This window comes from Fukomys damarensis, unplaced genomic scaffold (assembly GCF_012274545.1).
Source record: "Fukomys damarensis isolate Sample0158 unplaced genomic scaffold, DMR_v1.0_HiC HiC_scaffold_1, whole genome shotgun sequence".
Classification (NCBI taxonomy): domain Eukaryota; kingdom Metazoa; phylum Chordata; class Mammalia; order Rodentia; family Bathyergidae; genus Fukomys; species Fukomys damarensis.
Window position 1 is genome coordinate 29,983,987 of NW_022900913.1, and position 21,423 is coordinate 30,005,409.

Below are 21,423 nucleotides of genomic sequence, written 5' to 3' on the forward strand. Positions count from 1 at the left end.
ATCCATCCTTGAGGAACCTACGGTGGTTGAGAAATATATTTAGCTAACCATGTCTTTGCAGTGGAAAAGCTTACTGCCAAGAAAAGTTAGGGTTAATATGTAATTGCTCTGAATTGCATAAATTAAATTTAGTTAAACTGGTCTCTCATATATATATATTTTTTTTCTTTTTTGTACAAGTAGTTCCCAATGATTAAGGCAAACTAGAAAAAAATCAGCTGGCTACTTTAAATTCATAATACATTTTCTAATACAAACAGCAACTGGTTCCTGCAATGCTCTGCAGTCACGTGGTCTGGGACTTCCAATTAGGCAACAAAACAACTTCCTTCACATGGCAGTAGGTCAAACTTAAGAAAATAATGAAACATGGAAAACTCAGTAGGGCAAAGGTTTCTATGTGTTTTCTCAGAGCCTGCTCACTCATCTCCCAGGTCTAGCCCCTTGTGCTTGGGGATGCTATTCACTTGAGGAATTTTACATGACATAATCAAACAGAAGCATGAGTAATAATAACTAAGGCACTGGGTTAGGAAGCTAATGTGTTACTGTGGAAAGTACAGAATATAATGAAAACTTCTGAAGGGCCAGTTTAGTAGGGGTTTGCTACCCAGCCTGAAGGGGACTGAGATAGGAGATACGGTGTTAAAAGACTGCTTGAACAATCCTGAAAAGAATAATAATGCTATGAAGTAGATGCCCAATATGGAAAAAAGTAAAATCTGTTTACATTTCAAAGAAATGATTAAATCAAATGAAGAAGTCACTCTAATGAAATAATATTGATTTCTCCAAGGTACCAGCCCAGAAAGCAGCAGGAAAGGAAGAAGAGGAACCACTGTGAAGATGCAGAAGAGTGGCTGTAGATGAGCAGGCATTCAGAAAAAGGCAAAGTGCATTGTCCTGAAGAGAGCTGTGTGAGAACTGTCAGGAGTCAGAGCCAGGGATGCAAACTCAGAGGAACTCGCTGCATGTAGGTGAAGAAAGAAATGTGAACACATAAACCTGCAATGGCCAAAGCTTGTTGTAGGGGCTGCCAATACACAATTACATCTTCAAGGAACACACACTAGAGTAGGAATCTAGATCTAGAGTAACAATGACCACGAAACAGAAGGGAACCAGAGAAAATGTAAGGTCATTGAACTAGAAAGAAACAGGCTATCATCCGGGCCAAATACAGTAAGTCCCCCAACTTATCAACACTCAAGTTGCAAACTTTCATAGGTGTAAGTATTAGATTCACTTTGTTGTTGTTGTTGTTTTTTCAGTACTGGGGATCAAACTCAGGATCTTGTGCACAGTGCCACTGAGCAGGCCCTACACACACTTTGTTGTCTCACAAATGAATCTGACTTACAAACAGTTCTCCAGGAATGCAACTCATTTGTAAGTTGGGGACTTACTGTTTAACAAAGATGACAGAGGAGGAACAAGAAAAGACAACTTAACAGGGGTGAGGGCATTGTACTACTGGGTATTTACAAAAGAAGTTTGAGAGGGTTGTGAATTCTGAAGGGAAATTACCAAAGAGGTAAACTGTGCTTAAGAGTTTGGGCTTATATAGGAAAAAATCAGTACACTAAAGCAAGGTAATAGAGAAATTTATCCTTGAAAATCTCCTGATCTTCCTACCCACTAAGGAAGAATAAATCACTGAAAATTTTGGATCAATGGAAAACAAGATAAGCCTGTCACATTCTATGAAACATAGGCTCTCTGGCATGAGGGACAGTGAAACTTGGACTCTTGTATGCTTCCTCCTCAAGGGACAGTAAAGTAAAAGAAAGAGATATTCAGAGACAAACCCTTTCTTGCCTCACTTCTAGTTATCACCCATGAAGTTCAAGAGCCAATTAGGTAAAGTCATGACAAGGGGGAAAATGCAGGGGTGTGCGAGGGCAGGGTGCTGCATGTGCTGAACAGTAACAACAGCAGAACAAAACATCATACATTAATCAGCCTCAGTACGGGAACTTGAAGTTGAGCTCTACAAAATAATTTTTCTAAAATTTTTCAAGCATAATGCTCTACCTTGGATTGACATAAAGTGTTTAGGGCTGTACAGGACTAGAACATGTAGATTTAAATCTAAACTGTACAACAAGGTCAAAGTTACACAGCTATACACAGCTAGTAGAGGGTGCTTCATAGAAGCATAGAACTGAGAAGCTGCTTGTGAGAAAAAAAAAAAAAAGAGAAGCACGTAGCTGAGTTAGTGCTAGGAGAGGAAAAGTTTAGGTGCCAGTGTAACCAGAAAAGGGCAGGAGATTTCCAAGAGTGTGACTGTTCCTTCAAATGATTCAAGATGTCACAATGTAGTAGCCTAAAAATTATGAAATATGGGCATATTTAACTGATGCTACACTAATCCATTAAAATGACCCCCCCAAAGTCCACATAATTTACATTCTCACATTTTAGCAGAGCAACACTTCCAAAAAGAGTCATATTCAATATTTTAAGCAGAAGACAGTAATGCCTATGATGATGAAAGTATTTTTAAAATCCTTTGAAAAGAAATTTTTCTTCCTACCAGACATGGAAGTTTCCCCTAAGTTCATATGAACCGTCACCTGTTTTTCTTCTGGGCTAAAACAGACATCTGAGGACAATTTTAACTTGCTTTCTAGAAACTCAAAATTTTCTAGATAGGAATTTGATGAAAATCTTGCTTATTTTTTTAAAAGCCAGGACAGCTTACCCATAACATACATGTTCTTTCTTTCTTAGAACATCAGAAGATAAGAGTCTTCCCAGCTTAGTTTTTCTTTTTCTTTTGTGGACCCACATAATTTATTTTGCCTAAGAATGATCTAAATTTTAAGGTTATTTTAAGAAACTGAGATAACAAAAAAACAGAAAGACTTTTTGTATACGTGTGTGCTCTCCCTTGTTAAATACAAAACTATGTGTATATGTATGTATGTATGAGTAGACTTTGGAAACTATCTTCAGACCTGTGAAAACTTCGTTTCTCACACTTTCACTTAGCAGCAAATTATCCATGAGCCCACATCACTGATGCATAGTGTTATGACCATTTCAGTTTCTCCTCCATTCAATAGGTGGTCAGGGATTTGCTGGTGTACTATTAGGGTCTGAATGCTATGTGTGTCCCCTTCTGCACCCACCCCAAACTCCTCTGTTGAAACTTAACCCCCACGTGATATTACAAAGCACAGCCTCTACGAGGTGATTAGTCATGAGGGCTCTGCTCACCCAAGTAGGATCTGTGCCTTTATAAAAGAGGACCAGGACTGAGGAAGCTCTTTTGCCCCTCTGCCACCTGAAGACGCATGGAAGGAACCATCTATGGACAAAAGGCTGTCACCAGACACCACATCTACCAGTGTCTTGATCTTGGATTTTTCAGCCTCCAAGTCTATAAGGTATAAATTTCTGTTATTTATTCATTACCCAATCTGACATATTTTATTACAGAAAACCCAAAAACCAAGATATTTATCACCTATCTTACATTCATCTAATCTACTTTTAAATTTTCTTATCCCAATATCATTATTCTAATCACCACTTGGCCAGCTATTATTTAAAATGTACTGATAAGTGACATGACTATTTTAAAAATTTAATTATGAACTGAGTTACTTAGAGCTTGTCTTGATTTGCTTTTCTAGCTTTCTAACATCGTTATCGTCAAGCAGCTTCTGAGGTGAGAACATTGCATACCTACTAAAACAATCATATGGTAAAAACTGACTCTTAACATACTCCTGGGTATTCTAAAAGTCTAGAATAAAATTCAGATTCCTCATACTTTACTATAAAATAATTTCAAATGGATGAAACATTTAAATCAAAATGACAGCAAATCAAAAATGCATAAAGAAAAATAGTAAGATATCCTATAACAATGAAAACTTATAGCATGAAAAATATGACTTAAAAATAATACAGAAAAATATCTACAGCAAATATGTTAACAAACATAATATAGGAAGAATGAATAAAGAAAATGATCAATAACAGAAAATTCAAAATATATAAATGCAGTTCAAACACTACAACTGACAAATTTTAAAAAATTATGACAGACATGAAAAACAGCACTGATATAATATGGGAGCCATTCAATTTAAACGGTAAAAATTAAAGAATAAATACTACCCAGTCCTTATAATGATATGTAATAGTATGTGAAAAGCAGCACATCAACATGATGTATGTAGGAATGCAAAGAGGTACAAAGAATTTGACCAACAATTTGGCGATTGGATATTAAAACAAAAGTCTTAAAAGAAGGGGTTGGGTATCTTTAACTCAGCGTTCTCAATTGTAGGAATTTAACAAAAGTAATTCAACCAAATTCACAAATATATGTGTGAAAATGTTCATTAAAACACTGATTATAATACTGCTAAGTTGGCAATAAAAACCAACAGCTCTTTAAGTAATTCTGATCTTTCCATTTGATGGAATACCATCCAGGAACTAAGTACAGTATAGGTTTATGTAAGTAACTTGAAAATCCATCTATTTCATGTTTTCTGTTAAGCAAACTATAAAGTAATATGAATACTTTTATTTGCACATGCATAGAAAATCTACTTAGGTTGTAACACCATGAGCACCAGGGTCATGGTTAATCTATATACAATTCCTCACATGGATTTCAGAAGTATAAAATAAACATAACAAACAGAGCCCATATCGATTATCCTGAAAGACAGTCCTAAGCAGCACTTTACACAGGCAATGCTTTAGGCTGAATAAAGTAAGGACAACATATTTTATCATATTTAAAAATCTGTGCTATCTCTGACACAGATCATTCCAAGCATAATCTACTGCAGTAAATTGGGCAAATCACAGATCACTAATTGTATTTGTGTTCCCTGGATTCACTCAGCCAACCTTACAAGATTCATTATATATCACTGTGCTGCCATACCATCAGGGCTGTCAAGAGCTGACAACCTGCCTGAACACCATTAATAAGTCAAAACTACTTAGGTTTTTGAAGTCTCACGGTATAGCAAAATTTCTAATCTCGGTCAAGTTGAGTTTATTTTGTGCTTCCAATTCCAATCTGCTTTTAGCCTATGTTCTAAGTATTCATTCAATCAAAAACTACATGCTACCTGCACAACACTGTGCTCAGTGCTCTATACAGATAACAAAGTTCAAGGGCCAAGGATTTAGCTCAGTGGTTCCGTAGCCTGCCTCAAAAGCACAAGGTCTTTGATTCCCAGTACCAAAACAAAACAAAAAACAAACAAAAATAACACAACAAAGTTCCCTGCTTTCATGGAACCTATTTCCTGGTGGAGAAGACAGGTAAATAAATACCTAACTATACAGTGGATTATTAATTTAACTGAAAGCAATGCCAGGAAGAAGCACAAGGTATGCCTAAGGGTATGTAAAAAAAGAATGGGATCACATATGGAGTGGTCAGACACTACATCCCACGGCAAAGGGCATCTGTGAAATCATGGAGGAAACACAGCAATCACAGGTAAAGGGAGCCAAGGAAAGAGCACAGAACCGAGTGAAGGGACTTAAATTCTGGGGTATCTATTTTAATTGACTAGAAGACAGGTTTGCTTCCTTCTGGATCCTGGCCGTGCTCGCTAATATACAGCAAGATAGTCGGGTGAATGAAAAGTATTAGCACAAGAAGTGAAATGAAAACATAGGTTTTTCCTAACTACAAAGTATCACATTACTAACAGTGTTATATTTTAAAATCTGTTCCCTTTTCAAATACTTACAAACATTTTTTTCATTTAGCTTGAATATACTTATAAAACTTTCAGAATCATGTAGAGAGTTTATTGTTATTTCATGATCACCAGGTGAAAGAGCTGGAATTTTAATATTTGTTTTCTCTAACTGATGACAAGATCGGGGCCTGTGATAAAAGAAATTGAATTTTAATTAGAAATAAAATAATTTTAATTCAATAAAAATCAATAGCGCTGTTTTCATAAAAACTTGATTGACACAAAATACAGTGGAAAATACCTCTGCTCTTTTATACGCAAAAACATGCAGGGATGTATTGCATTTTAAACTGAAAAAGAGAAAGGGTAACTGATTTTATCAATGTGGGAGCAAGAAAAACACCCAGGTTGTAGCAAAAAGCACAGTGTATAAGCATAGATAAATCATTCGAGGAATCTGGGGTTTTATCACGCCCTTTAAATCTCCTCCGCCCACCATTCAACCTTCCCTATCTGGCTTTGCCTCCCACCCACTCCACTTCCTCAGCACCAACCCTGGGCACTAGGCCATTACACAGACCCTCAGGTTAGTTGGAGCTCATTGGCAGCCAATGAAAGGAACAAAACTGGCTATAGTGGCCCTGTCAATCATGCCTGCAACCTGCTTGCCTCCTCTGCCTTGGCTCAAGGTTTGCTTTAATAAAACTTCTTCCATGTTCTGTTTTCAAAAGGCTTCCAGTTCCCTATTTAGTATCTCTTAGATGTCCCTAGTTCTACAGCCTTTGTATATCCCTGGACCACATTTACATACTTTTATTGTTATTCTAACACAACTAACTTCTCATGAAAATTTTAATTAATGCAAAGGTACCTTCCTTCTGTGCAGTGGACCCTGACCTAGTATCCAGGCCTTTCCTCAGCACCCACTTTAGCTAGGGACTTGGAAGCCCCCCACTCTATCACCTCCTTCTTATTTTCATGTGCTGATGCTTTTTTAGGCTCCACAATCCAAAACCATCCAAATTCTCCAAATGACATCATCTCCTCTCTTTAAACCACTGTACCCAATGTGGTTCAGGGTAGAATGTCCTTTGGTTCTTTTTCCAGGGAGAACTGAGCATGCCTATACACATCATACCTCTTCTGACGGCCCCTGTAGACCTCTACACTTCTTGGTTCCCCTTCTCACATTTCACAAAAAACTTCCAACTACACATAACCTACAGTGTTGCTACTATTTCTTCACTGTGAATTCCTGGGAACAATTTACTCTCTTAGGGTGGCCTGAATAGGGCATTCATACTCTCTACCAAAGTTTTTAGGGTCTTTTCTTCTGGACTCACAATAGGTCTGTCCTCTGCCCCTCTGAAGCAAGGCATGGCCATGTGGCTTTTAGCCAAAGAAATCTGATTAAAAAATTCTCATTCATCAGTTCAGGAAGTCTCATAAAAGCCAATGTAGGATGTGTGCTTTCTTTCCCCTGCTACTAAAATTGTAATACTTAGGGCCTTAAAAAAGACACCCAAGGTGGAAATCTCAGCTGACACCCAAATGCCACAGAACATTATAAGGAATAAACTTTGTTCTCATGAGCACGATTTAAGGAATTAGGATTTGAAAGCTGTTTCTGCAACATAACCTGGCCCATCCTGACAAATCACTCCAGTGCTTAGAGGAATTCTCAATAAATATACGTTGAATGAGAAAAATCTGATTGTATTTAAACATTTTGTTGAGATATATATATCTCAGAACTACTGTTGCAAACTGGAACTGGGGGAAGCACACCGAAACTCCTCTTATGTGGCTAAGCATCTTGCCATCCTGCTGAGATAAAAGAAAAGCAATAGACAATGTTCAGGGGTGCAGGTCGCCAAAAGGCCACACTCTAAGCATGAGAATTTCCAGTCCACTCCAAAATTATTGTGGAGGATAAGGGGATATGAGGAGGTCTGCCACTGCCTTTCAATGTCCATCTCCTCCTCTTATTATCATGGACCCAATGCTAGGAGAACTTAAAATTCCAACCTCCAGAACTAGGTGCAGCCATCTGCTTGGGCTCTGGCCAATGAGAAATAAACAGTGGTGTTTTGTGGGATTTTAGAGGTTTCCTTAAAGAAAACCATCCCTCTTTATTATAGCTTGTGTCTGGATGTCCCCCCAAAGCCTCATGCAGTCAGTCATAGGTGGGACTTTTCAGAGGTGGTTGCATATAGGATGCATGATGCTGGGATCAGGATGTGATGCTGGGATTGATTCATGGTGTAATGCAAGGATTAAGGCTGTCTCACCTTGGGTGTGAGAGCTATCTGCTCTAAGGATGGAAAGCCTGGATAGGAGATAAGAGACAGAAAGAGGTTTCCTACTTGTCCCTTGCTGCTTGGCTTCTTTATTACCTTGCTGCCTTCTGCCTCCCATGTGTGATAACCCACTGCCATGTGTCACCTTGCCTTGGAGCCAACCAACTATGAACTGAAATCTCTATGAACTGTGAGCTTCCTCCTTTAACTTTGGGTGTTGGGTATTTTGTCTCAGCAATGAGAAAAGTAACTAAGACACTCTTTTTTCTTTCTTTGTGCAGTGCAGACATGATTGGTGATTCTCGAGCATTATAGTCTTAAAAAATGGGACCACAGAGTACAAAGGCAAAGTAGTTGGCAAAGAAGCACTGAGTCTCTGTGGCCATAAACAAATATGCCAGTCCTTGAACTTCCTACTACAGACTTTTATCCACGAGACACACAGCATACCTGCTGAGCTACTGTGAATGACATTTTATATTGGGTACTTAAACCTGATAGAGATAGACACTGCTTTGGGACAGACCAGTAAAACTTCCCACAGAACTGCCAATATGCTCCATACTCTATGCATATAATGAAAAAAAAAACCAAACTTTTGGCTATGATAAGGGTTTGTTTCTCTCTTGATTGATAACAGAGTTCAGAATTAAACTTTCATTTAAAAACTTCCATAATAAAATTGTTATATTCTAAAATGAAAGATAACTTCTAGGCTGCAGATATAAATTAAGTATTTCCATTACCTGTCTTCAATGCAAACTTTATACATGGTACCATGACCTGTTCCTAAGGGTGCTTTCCAAGAACAGTCCCATACTTGTAAATTGTTAGTTGTGCACTTCAAATCACGAGGTGTCCCTGGTGAAGGAGAAACAACATATGAACACACATACTACACAGGACATACTTAGTAACAGTTAAACATTTTCAATTTTAAGTACAAGCACAGAGTCTGCAGAGGCTCATGTCCTCCAGGAAGAGATGACCCTGCTATCATGGGAGAGCACTGCTTTCATATTTCTTCTTGTAGCTTTGTTTGTTTGAAAAAGATAAAGGGTAAAGGATGAAAGTGGACCAAATGCAAGACCACTCTGGAATCAGAATGGTCAAAAATCCTACTACCAGGTAACTAAGAGAGTTGAGGAAGAAACTGAATGTACAGATTCAAAGGTTGAGGGAGTTCTGCACAAGTCTCCGAGAGCCTCAGTGAAAAGAAAAAAAAAAGTAAAAAAACTATGTGCCTCCCATATCTACCAGTAAAACTACTAAATACACCGAACCACTGCTGCTCTGCTTGCTAACAGACTGCCACCCTCTACAGGAACACCAAAAGAAATCTCTACACCATTGAGAAGCATATGAAATTTAAGTAGTAATGAATTCACATGAGTCTTTGAAAAATATGAGGGGATCCAGAGACAACTAAAGAGTAATAGGTAACTCAGAAAATCACAGTTCTAATAGTTTGTACTCACACCTACACAACAACATTACATTATGGACATGAACACTATAAAGTGAAAAAAAGTCACCCCGTAAGGAAAATGAAAAAGAGGGCACAATACAAAGGGAAAGAAGGGAGAAAAAAGAAAAGAAGGAAGGAGAAAAAGAAGGAGGGGAAAACTGTACGGTATAAAGAGTATTCTCAAACTCTATAAATGTCTATGCAAAGTTTTTTTATTATTATTTTTATACATAGTTGGCATGATACTCACTGTAGCAATAAATTATAAAGCTATTTATATGACAGAAAACAGAAACACATAAGTGCTTACATTAGAAATCAGAAGTAATTCCAATAATAAAGTTATTTATTCAATGACATTGGGGAAAAGGTTGTGTTTAACTATGGATATAACATAAAAATAAAACTAAGGGACAGCAGTATAATAATGACCCTTCACAGAAATAAACTAGGTAATATCTATAGGTAACCTATTTAAAAAGATGATATATTTTAACATAGAGTAACATTATAAACTATATTAAGATTTCACTTATGTTACATTTCAAATAGGTAAAATTAAAGAAAATCAAGCAGTGTAGACTGGAAGGATGGGGGAGCTGATACCAGAGGAAGGTGTCGAATTTTCTAGGTCATGGGCTGGTGCCCTAACTTGGTGGTACTAGTGGTTTTGACTGTGTGCATTGTCAAAACTCACAAATCTGCATCCTAAAGGAATATTATTTTATATAAATTATATCTTAATTTTTAATGATAAAAGAATATTTTCATCTATCTTTAAAGCCTTTTTAAGAGAAATTAAAAGTAAACATAAAAAAGATTTGAGAGAAATGGATTTTAGCTATAAAAACTCTGAAGGGATAAATAAGACTATTTACAGGCAAAATGAAAATAAAACTGAAATGTGCTTGTTTTCTGCAAGACTGAAGTACTTACCCTTTTTCTGGCTATTTACTTGATTCAGTAGATGCAGAAGAACAAATGTTGCTAAGAGCCACCGGAAATTTGAAGGCATCCTCATTCTCTTACTACCCACCATCTGGGATGGCTGTCTCCAATGCAAGTAAATGTCCATTTGCAGGTATGCAGTCAGTCCTAGGTTAGAAGAGATTGCAAATGATGCTGAGACTCATCTAAGGACACACCTCATACTGCATATACAAACACTGAAAATGTGCTGGCAGATGTGGAAATACTGCACATTCATGACAGAGGAGACTCAAATGCAAGCCACCCTGGCTTTAGGTAACATCAACAACTGGCAGTTAGTGCTGTGAGATCCACCATCAGTTTAATTGTCAAATGATGGGCTTTGTTATAGTCAGCAGGATTTAGGCAAGGGAATACATTAAATATAGGACACATAATTTATAAGATTATTTATGATAATTCACCAAAAAGTCAAATGAAAAGGATTGCAAGAGAGATTAACCACACATTAGAGGCCCAAAGAATCTAGCTGAGAGCCTGGATACCAGCAGTTTCCCACACAAGTCCAACTAAAGGCTCAGAGTCCAAGGCAATGCTCTCCACAAGTCCAGCCAGTGGCCTAGACTCCAGAGCAATCTCTCATGCTTGTTTGTATGAAGCATTTGCACCTGGAAGGCCCAAAGGCCAACGGTGGAAGCCGTACAACCTATACTGCCAAGATGAAGGATCTGTGCCACCGAGCTGAGGGATCCACATTGGAGTCAGGAAGTGATGCTCATGGTGAAGATCAGAGCTCCCTTGACGAAAACAGAGGCCATTCCCAGTGACAGCAAAGCCCCAAGCTCTTCCTCTGAGAAGTCTAGTTTGCATCAGAAAAGCCATCTGCAGCAAGCTTCTCCTAAAAAATCAACAGGCCAAGATCTTCCCCTCCAGTTCTCTTTCTATGGCTATTGGTAACAATCTTCAGGTGGATCCTCCACACCCAGACCACACTGATTTCAGTTCAGCTGGGCATTACAAGTTGAGCATTAGTCAATCCATCATGTGCTTCAAGTAAATATGACTCTACACATATGTGTCAACTCTGCTCAAACACAGAGAAACACATTTAAACAGAAACACAGTTCACACAATTAAAGTTCTGATGTTTTAAAATAATAGGTAAATTGTATCTTTAATCTTATTATTTGAATTCCACATATGTCACTTAATGTGTGACCCTGGTTATGCTCCATGGCATTTACCTCTTTGAGCCTCAGCTTCCTCATGTGTAAAGTGAGGATGACAACTGTGTTTTCCTCCTAAGTTTGTTACTTAAGGATTAAGTGATTACACATGTGTGAAGTGCCTGAAATAGTGCCCTGTACATGGTCAGAACTACATGCTATTGTGTGTACTGTGTTAGGTACATGGACAAGAAAAGAAACAAGGAGGACCACTACATCTGTGATTAAACAATGATGGACAGATGGATGGTGCCATTTAAGTCCTCTCTTCATGCAGGAAGAAGAGGGCAGTGATTTATCAGAGTGAGACTAAAAGAATCAAAGATCTATGTGCAGATATCGACCTTGATGTGCTCCCACTCCTCACTCCAAACAGATGCATTCTCCCTATAGAACTTAAAGAAAAAATTGCCTAGGGAAAATAAGGACAGCTAACACAAACATGGGAGCTTTCTACATCAGATATTTGGATATTCCTCAGAGGAAAGAAGTTCCTGTCCACCCTTTCAAGAGCAAAATCTGACAGCTGCCATATCCGAACGCACTAACTTATCCAATTTCATATTGCTTTATTTTATACTGACAGAAAACCAAGGATCAAAAAACACAAGCAAAGCCTAGAATGTTGAAGAGAAACTCAGGATAAAAAGGATTACCAAAAGGGAAATAAAAATACTCCTAGAAGAAGCAAGGATAACACAGCAAATAAGAAAACTTAAAGGAAAAAAGAAAACAAAAAGGCAAAAACCTCTAAATGTATCCTCAGACCAAATGCAACCAGCCTAAAAACAAAGAATATGCAATGAAAAAGGAATAAATAGCTCTTAGAAGTTAACTATATTGACCGATATTAAATTTAAAATAAACAAAATACTGAACCTTTTAGAACAAACAAAAATATAAAATGTGAGAAGACAAATGAGGAAACAAAAAAGGAAGCAATATCTGTCTCAGTAACTGGAGACCCAGGAAACAATTTTTAAAATAAACTTCTTCGTGAAAGGAAATGGATCATTCTCTTCTTGGCTATTGTTAAATACTGTGAAAACCTCAGTAAATGAATCCCGAATAGCTTTATTATATCCAAGACACAGATAAAGCAGAAGCACACATTTTAAATGCGTTATTTTCTGGGTGAATAAACAACTTCCTATTCAATTCTGGTATCACCCAGCTTACTTATTAGGATGAAAATATATTCATGGAATGTCTTAAAATATTAGTTACTAAAGTTACAGAATCATACAATGTATAGAAGTAACTGATTAAAGGAGAAGATCATGACCCCAAAAGTCAAACTCTGACTAAAATAATCACAAACTATATTCACTAAGTGGCAAACCATTATCTTGAAATGAAATTATCCCTTACTATTAGTTTTTAGTTAGTTGTGCAGTACTAGAATGCCAGGAAGAAGTAGCGAGATGGGAAAAGAATGAGGCAGCTGAGGAAGAGCTCAGGACCAGGTACTGTCAGACTTAGACTCTAATCTTGGTCCATTACTAATGAGAGCATGACTGATGGTAAATCACTTAATCCCTTTCCGCTTGAGCCTCCATCACTGTGGCACAGGGAAAACTCTATTCAAGATCCACATAGGAACTTCCCAAGTTCGGCTGTAATGTTCCACTGCTGTTGGCAGAAACAAGCATGCAGGTGGCAGCAAGCCAGTCCATATCTCGCTGCAGCAACTGCCACCTCACAAGGGCTCCCCGAGGAGGTCAGACCACAGCAGTGTCACCAACACCTGCTCAACCTAGAAAAGACAGGATAATAAAGAAGACTTTCTTTGGTCATAACTTGTAGTTAGAAAATTCTGAGCAAGTAATTTGTGCTACATAATATAAGCTTATAATACATCTGGCTTCCCTACCAGAGCAGACTTTCCAATGGATTTGACGGTCTAAACAATATATGAACGAACAGAACTTCCCAATGTATGTCAGTGGGGAAAAAAGAATGCTTGTGAAACTGTGCTTTCTTCTGACAGAGGAATGTAGGAATTTACTGTATTTTTTCCTACCAAGGTCTTATAGGAGCAAATTTGTACAGAATTTCAGCAGCTGACTTTCAAAATGTATATAGGTGTCTTTCAACACAGCAACCATGTTTCTGCCTTTTGAAATATTTCTATGTATTTAACAAGATGTCTTGGGGAAAAGACTCAAGTCAAAACATGAAATGCATTTATATTTCATATTTACCTTGTACATCTAGTCTGAAAGTAATTTCACAGTATTTCCAATGAGCCTGTATTTTGACTGTAATCTGCCACATGTCAACAAGTGTGGAATTTTCCATTCATGGCATCATGTTGAAACAAAGTTTCATATTAGGGATGTTCAATCTGCACTTGCTTCTCTACTCTTTCATCAATACCAAGAATGACATTTAAAAAAAATATCTCCTAGCTATTGGACTATTAAGTGGCACTTCTTAGACTATGTAGCCAAAATATCTTTTTACATATTTATTGATAATATGATGCTTTATACCTTAACTGTTTATGCAACCCTCTGCCTGTTTTTCTGGGCAGAATTTCCTTACAGTTTGATAAAAAGAAACATCATAATATTTCCCAGTTGCTTTCTTACTTTCCTATGAAGCTTTAGTTTGACTATCATTAAATCAGATTTCTCAATTTTGTCCTTTAGACTTTTTGACCAAAGATCTTGCATGTGGCAATACTATTTAAACTGTCACCTGTGTTGCCTTCAAGTACATTTAAGGCTTTTAACTTTTTTTTCTTCTTTTTGGTAGTGTGAAGGACTGAACCCAGATCCCTGAGCTACACTCCTTACCCAAGGATTTAATCCATATAAAATAAATTTTGGTGTAGAGCGTGAGTCAGGGACTCAGTTCTTTCTCCTCACCCCACAAAGGTTACCACACTTATTAAATAATCCATTCCTTCCCTCCCTGACCAATGCCATTAAGATATCCCTTTCCAGCTTGCATAGTAGGACTCCCTGAGCCTATTGCTCTTTTCATTCTATGTTCCCTCATTGAACAATGTTATCTACTCCTGTAGTTTTAATTACCACCCATACACTGATTACTTCCAAACGTATATTCTCAGGATTAGCCTCTTCCCAGACACAGACTAACCATTTGCTGGACAAGTTTCTGCTTATCTACATAAATCCACTCAAGTCAGGTCCTGTATCAGTCAGGTTTTCATCACTGTGACCAAATACCCAAGAAAAAATCAATGTAAAACGTTTATTTTGGCTCATAGCTTCAGAGGTTTCAGTCCATGACAGGCTGGTTCCATTATTGTGGGCTTGAGAGAAGGCAGAAAATCATGATGGAGGGGCATGCTCTTACGGAGCTGCTCAGCTCACAGCAGCCAGGAAAAACAGGAAGAGGAGAAGAGCCAGACAAGAGGAGCCTGAGAACAAAACATACCTTCTGAAGCCAGGGCTCCAGTGATCTCCTTCCTCCATTAGGCCCCACTTCCATCAGCTAATGAACTCATCAATAGATTAAGCCACTTACAGCAAGTGCCCTCATGATCTAATCACTTTCCCAAGAACCCATTAGCTGGCAACAAAGCCTTCAACACCACAAGCCTTTGGGGGAACATTTTGGATCATAATCCTAACAGATCCCTTCAGGAATAACAAAGTATTATAATGTTACATTCTACTTCCATACTTCATAGATTCCTTAAAAAACTCCCACATACAAAAATAAACTCATTTTCTTCTCTGTCTGCGCTACCCCAAGCCCTGCTTATATAGCACCAGTCTCGATGGATCATCCAAGCTTGGATCACTCAAGCCACAACTGCCTTTGATTTCTTCTCCTTCCTCAACTTTCCCACCTACTGGCCAATTTTATCTCCAAAACATTCCTGACTCTCCCCTGCCCTCCCCGTTTTCCTTTCTACTCCTCTAGATCAGGCCCACTGGAACGCATGATTTAAATCACTAATTAAGAGGACACCAACACATTCCACCTTCCAATCCTTATCAGTCAGGCTCCTGTGGTGGGCCACTTGGCTGTCCTGCTAACCCCTCAGACATTATGTCTGAATTCAAATTAAACTTCTCCAACAGTTTCATCCATCCTCCTCCCCCTTCCTGGGGGCATCTCTGTCTCTTGGCCTTCCTGCTGATTACCACAGCTGGATGTATCCAGCACTGAGTTAATATACCTCTGCCTGTTAATTTCCACTTTGCATGTTTATCATATTATATATCAATTGTTACAGAAATCATTTTCTTCTTCCTTTTCTCCATTAATTATAAACTCTAAGAATGCAACTTTATCTTTGTAGCATCCTTGCATTTTAAGAGTACTTTATATCCACACTACAGTACATCAAGGTTTATCTGATGACTTGACCAAACTCATCCCAATGGTTCTCTTGGTGAGGACTTAAAATATCTTGATGCCATGGCATTGTTTCTTTACTTTCTGAGGAGAAAACAGCATACTTTCCAATGTACTTGTTTGCTACAGACAAACTTAATGACAACACTGGCTCAAACTGCTAGAATTTTTAACATATGGATGGTAATTATTCCCAAAGGCCTTCAGAAATACTACGAGGGTACAAATGCTAATCACGTAATCATTTCATGTAAAATACTGGCTGGCTTTGACTAACTCTGCCATGTAATATAGAGATAAATATTTTTCAGATATCACTGTTTAGATATCATTATGAGACAAGTAATTACATTTTTTAAATACAACATTGGATAAGAGTCCCTCAATGAAGTCAGTATCACTATTGTCCCTCTTTTTCTAATAAGGAACTGAGTGAGGCTTGCTTGGAGAAGTCGCACAGCTAGGAAGGGGCAGAGCAGGAAGATCTGAATGTAGCTCTGCCTGTACATCTCAGCTCTAGACCAATGCGCTCAACTGTTAAATGAAGGGCTGGAAGCTCACCAAACTGGAGTCAGGAATCCTGGGCTCTGGTGCGCAATCCACCACCGAAGAGGGGCAGGTGTGGACCTCAGATATATCACCTAAAATCCCAGATCTTAGGTTTCAGATCACGCTACAATGACACAAGGCTTGTTTTCCCTATTTTTTGTGTCAGAAAGAAACTTAAAGTTGTTTCACTTTAGGAGATCTTGTTTGTCACCTCTAGGAACTAGTAACTGTAGAATAATCAGGAATGTGCCGTCCAACTCTGGCCACGTTAAGGTTACTTGGGAAAATACAACCTGTTTTACCAAGTGCTACCAACAATCACATCGTGACAAAGTTCAGACTAACTGTGTTCAGGGGAAAAAGTGGAAAATAAACTCTGCCTTACTGTTCTCCTTCCAACTCTAAGTATACTTTTAATTGGAAAAACTCTAAATTCAGCAGGTATAACTGAAAACTACTCCTGGAGCAGCCAGATGCAGTGAGTGAGACTGGCCCTCATACAACAGCAGCCTGTAATGGCTCCTTACAGACCATGGCAGAACATGGTACAGTATCATCATGGATCAGCCAGCTCTTCAAAAACATCCAGGTTGGAGCGGGGGATTTAGCTCAGTGGTTCTGCCGCCTACCTTGCAAGCACAAGGACCTGAGTTCGATTCCCGGTACAAAAAAAAAAAAAAATCCAGGTTACTGCTGCTTTTTATTTTTTAAATTTGAAGAGAAGGGGAGGCAAAGTCCTCTCCCCTTCAGGCCCTGGAGATATTTCCAGGCTTCCACCTCTCCCAATAAAAGACAATATGCAGAAGGGTTTTGTTGTTTTTCTTTGTTTAAATATGAAATTGCCTTATTTTAAGATGTGAATTCCAAGTGAAGAACCAACATTATGTGAGCCAAACAAAATACATTTGCAGGCCAAATAAGAGTTCTCAGGGTGCCAATTAACCTGCCTCAAAATATATTGGCATTAAATAATCCTTGTCTTCCTAGTAAAATACTCTTAAAATGTACACTTTTAAAAGTGATATTTCAATGCATAGATACTGACCAAAATGTGCCTGAATATTTTAACAATCTTTGGGATCAGAATCTGAGAACCCTTCATCCAAAAGAACTCAATTCTTTTTCTTAATGATATTACTTAGTCCCAGGCCTCAAATCCTAAGAACAAACTTAGATGATAAACAGTTATCAAGAAAGAAGAAAAACAGTAAGAAGAACAATGACAGAACTAAAATAACACATTTAATTTCAAACCATAGTCTAAAAAGTCTTCTACGTAGACAGGAGGTTCATTTGAGTCACCTACCTAAGAGTATAAGAGAAAAAGAAAGAAGTACTAGAACCGGAAATAATTTATCTCTGGCCAAAATGTTTCAGAAAGGGGCATTCTAACCAAGAAAGCAGATTCTAGAGCCCAAAGACCTATAAGCTCGACAGGGATCTTGGATAAGATTAAGAAGAAATTAAGAAAGGGATCCCAGACCAATGCACAGCCACCCAATCCTACCCCTTATTTTGACAAGCAGCTAAACTGGGGAAGCAAGGGTAACAAATAGACAAAAGGTGTCTTGTCTTGGTTTGAATGAAATCTTTGTAAATCCCAATAAGATGTTCATAAGCAAATGAAGAAATACAAATTATACAAACAGAATGTGAAAGAGTTCCTTTCACTATGTGATAACCTTATGCAAAGACAGTGCTAATTACTGGATGATGTCAACTGAAACAAAAGTGATATAGACATTTGACACAGTGCTGCTGTTACTGCCATTTTCATCAATGAATTAAATGGATAAAGATAAAAGAATCACATTCATCAAATCACACTCATCAAATGAATCACACTCATCAAAAGAATCACATTTCATCAAATGCATGAAAACATGGGAAAGATAGCAAACATATTCTATGTAATAATGAAAATGCTAACAAATTAATCTACTAAATTAATCCAATAAAATAAATTTAGCATAAATGACATCAGAACCCTAAGTAAAATGACAGTGATAATAGAAAGTGAACAAGTTCAGACTGGAGGAGATATAATTTATAGTATCACCCTCACTTAGGGACCACTTAAACATTTACTTATCTAAATAGAGCAAATAAATTTGTGTTTGAGAGCTTTAAAAATGTGGAATGCTTTCTCACTACTCAAGTTTAATCAGAAGCTTTACACAAAGGACATGGCTGAATAAGGATGACAGACACTCTTGGTCATTACTACCATCTGTGTCACTGCTTGGACATTTTTAGGGAGATTAGGCAAATTTTCAGAGTCGGGCTGGCTGGGCCTCTTCCATCAGCCAGCTCTTACTGAAAGGCTCCTGACTAGACTCCAGATGCCAGTCCTTCCATAGCACTAAGGTCACCTCACATGCCTGAAATCTTCCAAAGCTCTCTCTGGACCCATTTAAAGCATGAGGCTTTCACTGTTTCATGCCAGCCTAATCCTCCAGTTCCACTTCTGCCCACCCTCTGGGCCCGCTTCTCACAACACGCCTGGCTCAGAGTTCCGCTCTCACTGCTCTACCCAGATGTTTTCTCCCCTTACTCTTCACTTTTAATAAATGTCAACTCATCCTTCAATCTCAGCTCACACTTCCTCAGTGTTTTCATGGTGTACTACACATGCTTCTGCTAAGTGTCTTATAATGGCTATTTATAGAACCATCTTGCTTACCAAAGTGAGAACAATGAAGTTTTTTTTTTTTTTTTGGTCAAGGAAAAATATGTGCAACAAGTATGAGTATATTAATGCATTTAGTACATGGAAATGGATGAGAAAGTTATTAAAAATAGATGCCTTCAATAAAAGCATGCAACTCATATACTAAGAAATATCAATAGGTAATAACCATGAAAACAATAGGAACTTGTATGTCCACCACAGACTGGAAGAATCTGAGTGGTGCTACAGGAGAACATGTATCTCAGAGGAATGTGAAGACACTGGAAACCAACCTGTAGTGTGTACAGCTACCTGCTTTCCTATAACCCTTCAAAGACGTTTAGTATCTTTCAAATGTTATATATATGAGGAAGTAGAGGGATTAAATGATTTGTCCAAAGTGCCATAGCTTGTTAAAGGGCAAAGCCAGAATTTGAACCTGGCTTATTTCTGTGATCTGGGTCTGAACTCTGAGCCATTCTGCTATGATGGCCCTCTAATCAAAGGCCTTGAGTTAATGATGATGATAAATCAAGATTGCAACACTTATTGTGAGCTCACTATGTACTAGTTTCTGTGCCAGACATTTCATGCTTAATTTACAAAGTACTTCTAGGAAATTTTCTTCAACAGACACGAGACAAGACTGCAAAGAAGATGCTCACTAAACGCAATCTCTAATGCAAATTAAAACAAAATACCCAAATGCCCATCACTTTGGGATTAATTAAAAATGATACCTCCACCTGCATTCTAGTCCACTTCTCTTCCTATATGCTTAGTAAATTTCTCAAATGATATTACATAAAATCTTATAGGTACTTATTTTTAAATGTACCCTGGTTTCTCCCCAGATGTTCATACAACTTTCTATCTGCCTTCTCTCCAGATGTTTGTATAACTTTTCATCTTTATATATCATGGGTATTTTCAACTTGCACTCAAAATAGATTCTCAATTGATAATGCCCTACACATGTCATTCCCATCTTCAGCCTTAAGCAATAGCTCTGCCACTTATTCAAGCAAACTCTTAGCAGTCATCCTTGATTTGTTCCATTCTCTTCAGCAGCCTCCACTTTGCACCATAAGTCCTGTCAGCTAGAGCTGAAAACACATTCTGAAACCACACACTACCCACTGACCTTACTGCTAACCTGAATCTATCATACGCTCTTACTTTGTACTTCAGGCTGGCTTCAAACTTGCGTGAGCCTCCTGTTTCAGTCTCCCAAGTGCTGGGATTACAGGTGTGCACCACCATACCTGGCCGTACCTATCTCTTTTGCCTGAACTACTGTCACAGCCTCTGAGGTGGTCCTCATTCTCCATCCTTGCTCCCCAACCATCTACTCTGCACGAAGACAATACAGTGGCCATCCAAAAGTAAGAAGCAAATGTCTCCCTGGTTTAAAATGGAGGCAGATGCTTCTATAAACACTCTCCACTCTCTCCTGACCCTGTCAGGCCCTGCTTGCCCTTTCATACACAGCTCCTCTTCCTGACCCTCTGCATCTTTCCACTTGTCACATGCTAAGCCAGGCCCAGCCTTACGATCACTACACTTGTCATTCACAGGGCCTCCTCCCTGGCTCTCCAGGTGGAGTCCTGGGGCCTACATGTAATCAGCTCTAAATTAGCACTCACTTCCTCAGAAAGGCCTTTCCTGTCACCCTGGGAGGAAGAATCATCCTTGCTGGTGTCCCCGTGTTCCACAACACAACCCATACAGCCCCCACTTTTACCACAGTGCCCTGCTTTATCTCTTACAGACTTTCACCACTGGGTGGAGAAATCATTATTAATGATTCCGGTTTTACTTTCTGTCCTTCCCAAGGAGCAGGTAAGCTCCGGGAGAGCAAAGACAGCCTCTCTCCCTCAGCACTGAACTGCATCCCCACCCATCAACTGGATAAAACTGCCTGGCATACAAAAAGTATGCAGGAAATAGTTACTGAATAAATTGAATAAATGGATGGATTTATAAGTGGAACATAATATATAATTACATTACTGTGAAAGATGATCAACTTAAATTTTATTTATTTATTTATTCATTCATTTTGGTTTTTTGAGATAGGGTCTCACTATGTAGTTGTAGTTGAGACTGACCTGGAACTCACTATGCAGCCCAGGCTGGTCTCAAACTCATAGCGATCCTCCTGCCTCAGCCTCCCGAGTGCTGAGATTACAGGCATGCACCACCACGCCCAGCTAGATATGATCAACTTAATTTTTTAAAATTGTGTTAC

General features: G+C 38.4%; 1 protein-coding gene and 1 long non-coding RNA gene across 4 annotated transcripts in view; one reads left to right on the forward strand and one right to left on the reverse strand.

Annotated features, from left to right (window-relative positions):
* Positions 1-10,496, forward strand: part of LOC104850700 — a 31,609-nt gene extending 21,113 nt beyond the window's left edge. Inside the window, exons 3-6 of one of the 2 annotated variants that reach the window (XR_777042.1) lie at positions 797-973; positions 3,296-3,392; positions 3,642-3,676; positions 10,423-10,496. This is a non-coding gene — a long non-coding RNA (uncharacterized LOC104850700). Of the gene's footprint in view, positions 1-796; positions 974-3,295; positions 3,393-3,641; positions 3,677-8,271; positions 8,475-10,422 lie in introns of those variants that run through there. The other variant, XR_004515811.1, reaches the window with a different exon arrangement.
* The window catches only part of Lifr (LIF receptor subunit alpha), a 48,548-nt gene extending 37,437 nt beyond the window's left edge, over positions 1-11,111 (reverse strand). The window contains exons 1-3 of one of the 2 annotated variants that reach the window (XM_010607743.3): positions 10,395-10,813; positions 8,737-8,851; positions 5,739-5,878 (exon numbers count right to left, since the gene is read on the reverse strand). In XM_010607743.3, the coding sequence (XP_010606045.1) occupies positions 5,739-5,878; positions 8,737-8,851; positions 10,395-10,533 (394 nt within the window). In that variant the 5' untranslated portion in view covers positions 10,534-10,813. Of the gene's footprint in view, positions 1-5,738; positions 5,879-8,736; positions 8,852-10,394 lie in introns of both variants that reach the window. The other variant, XM_033760208.1, reaches the window with a different exon arrangement.
* Between the last annotated feature and the right edge of the window lie 10,312 nt (positions 11,112-21,423).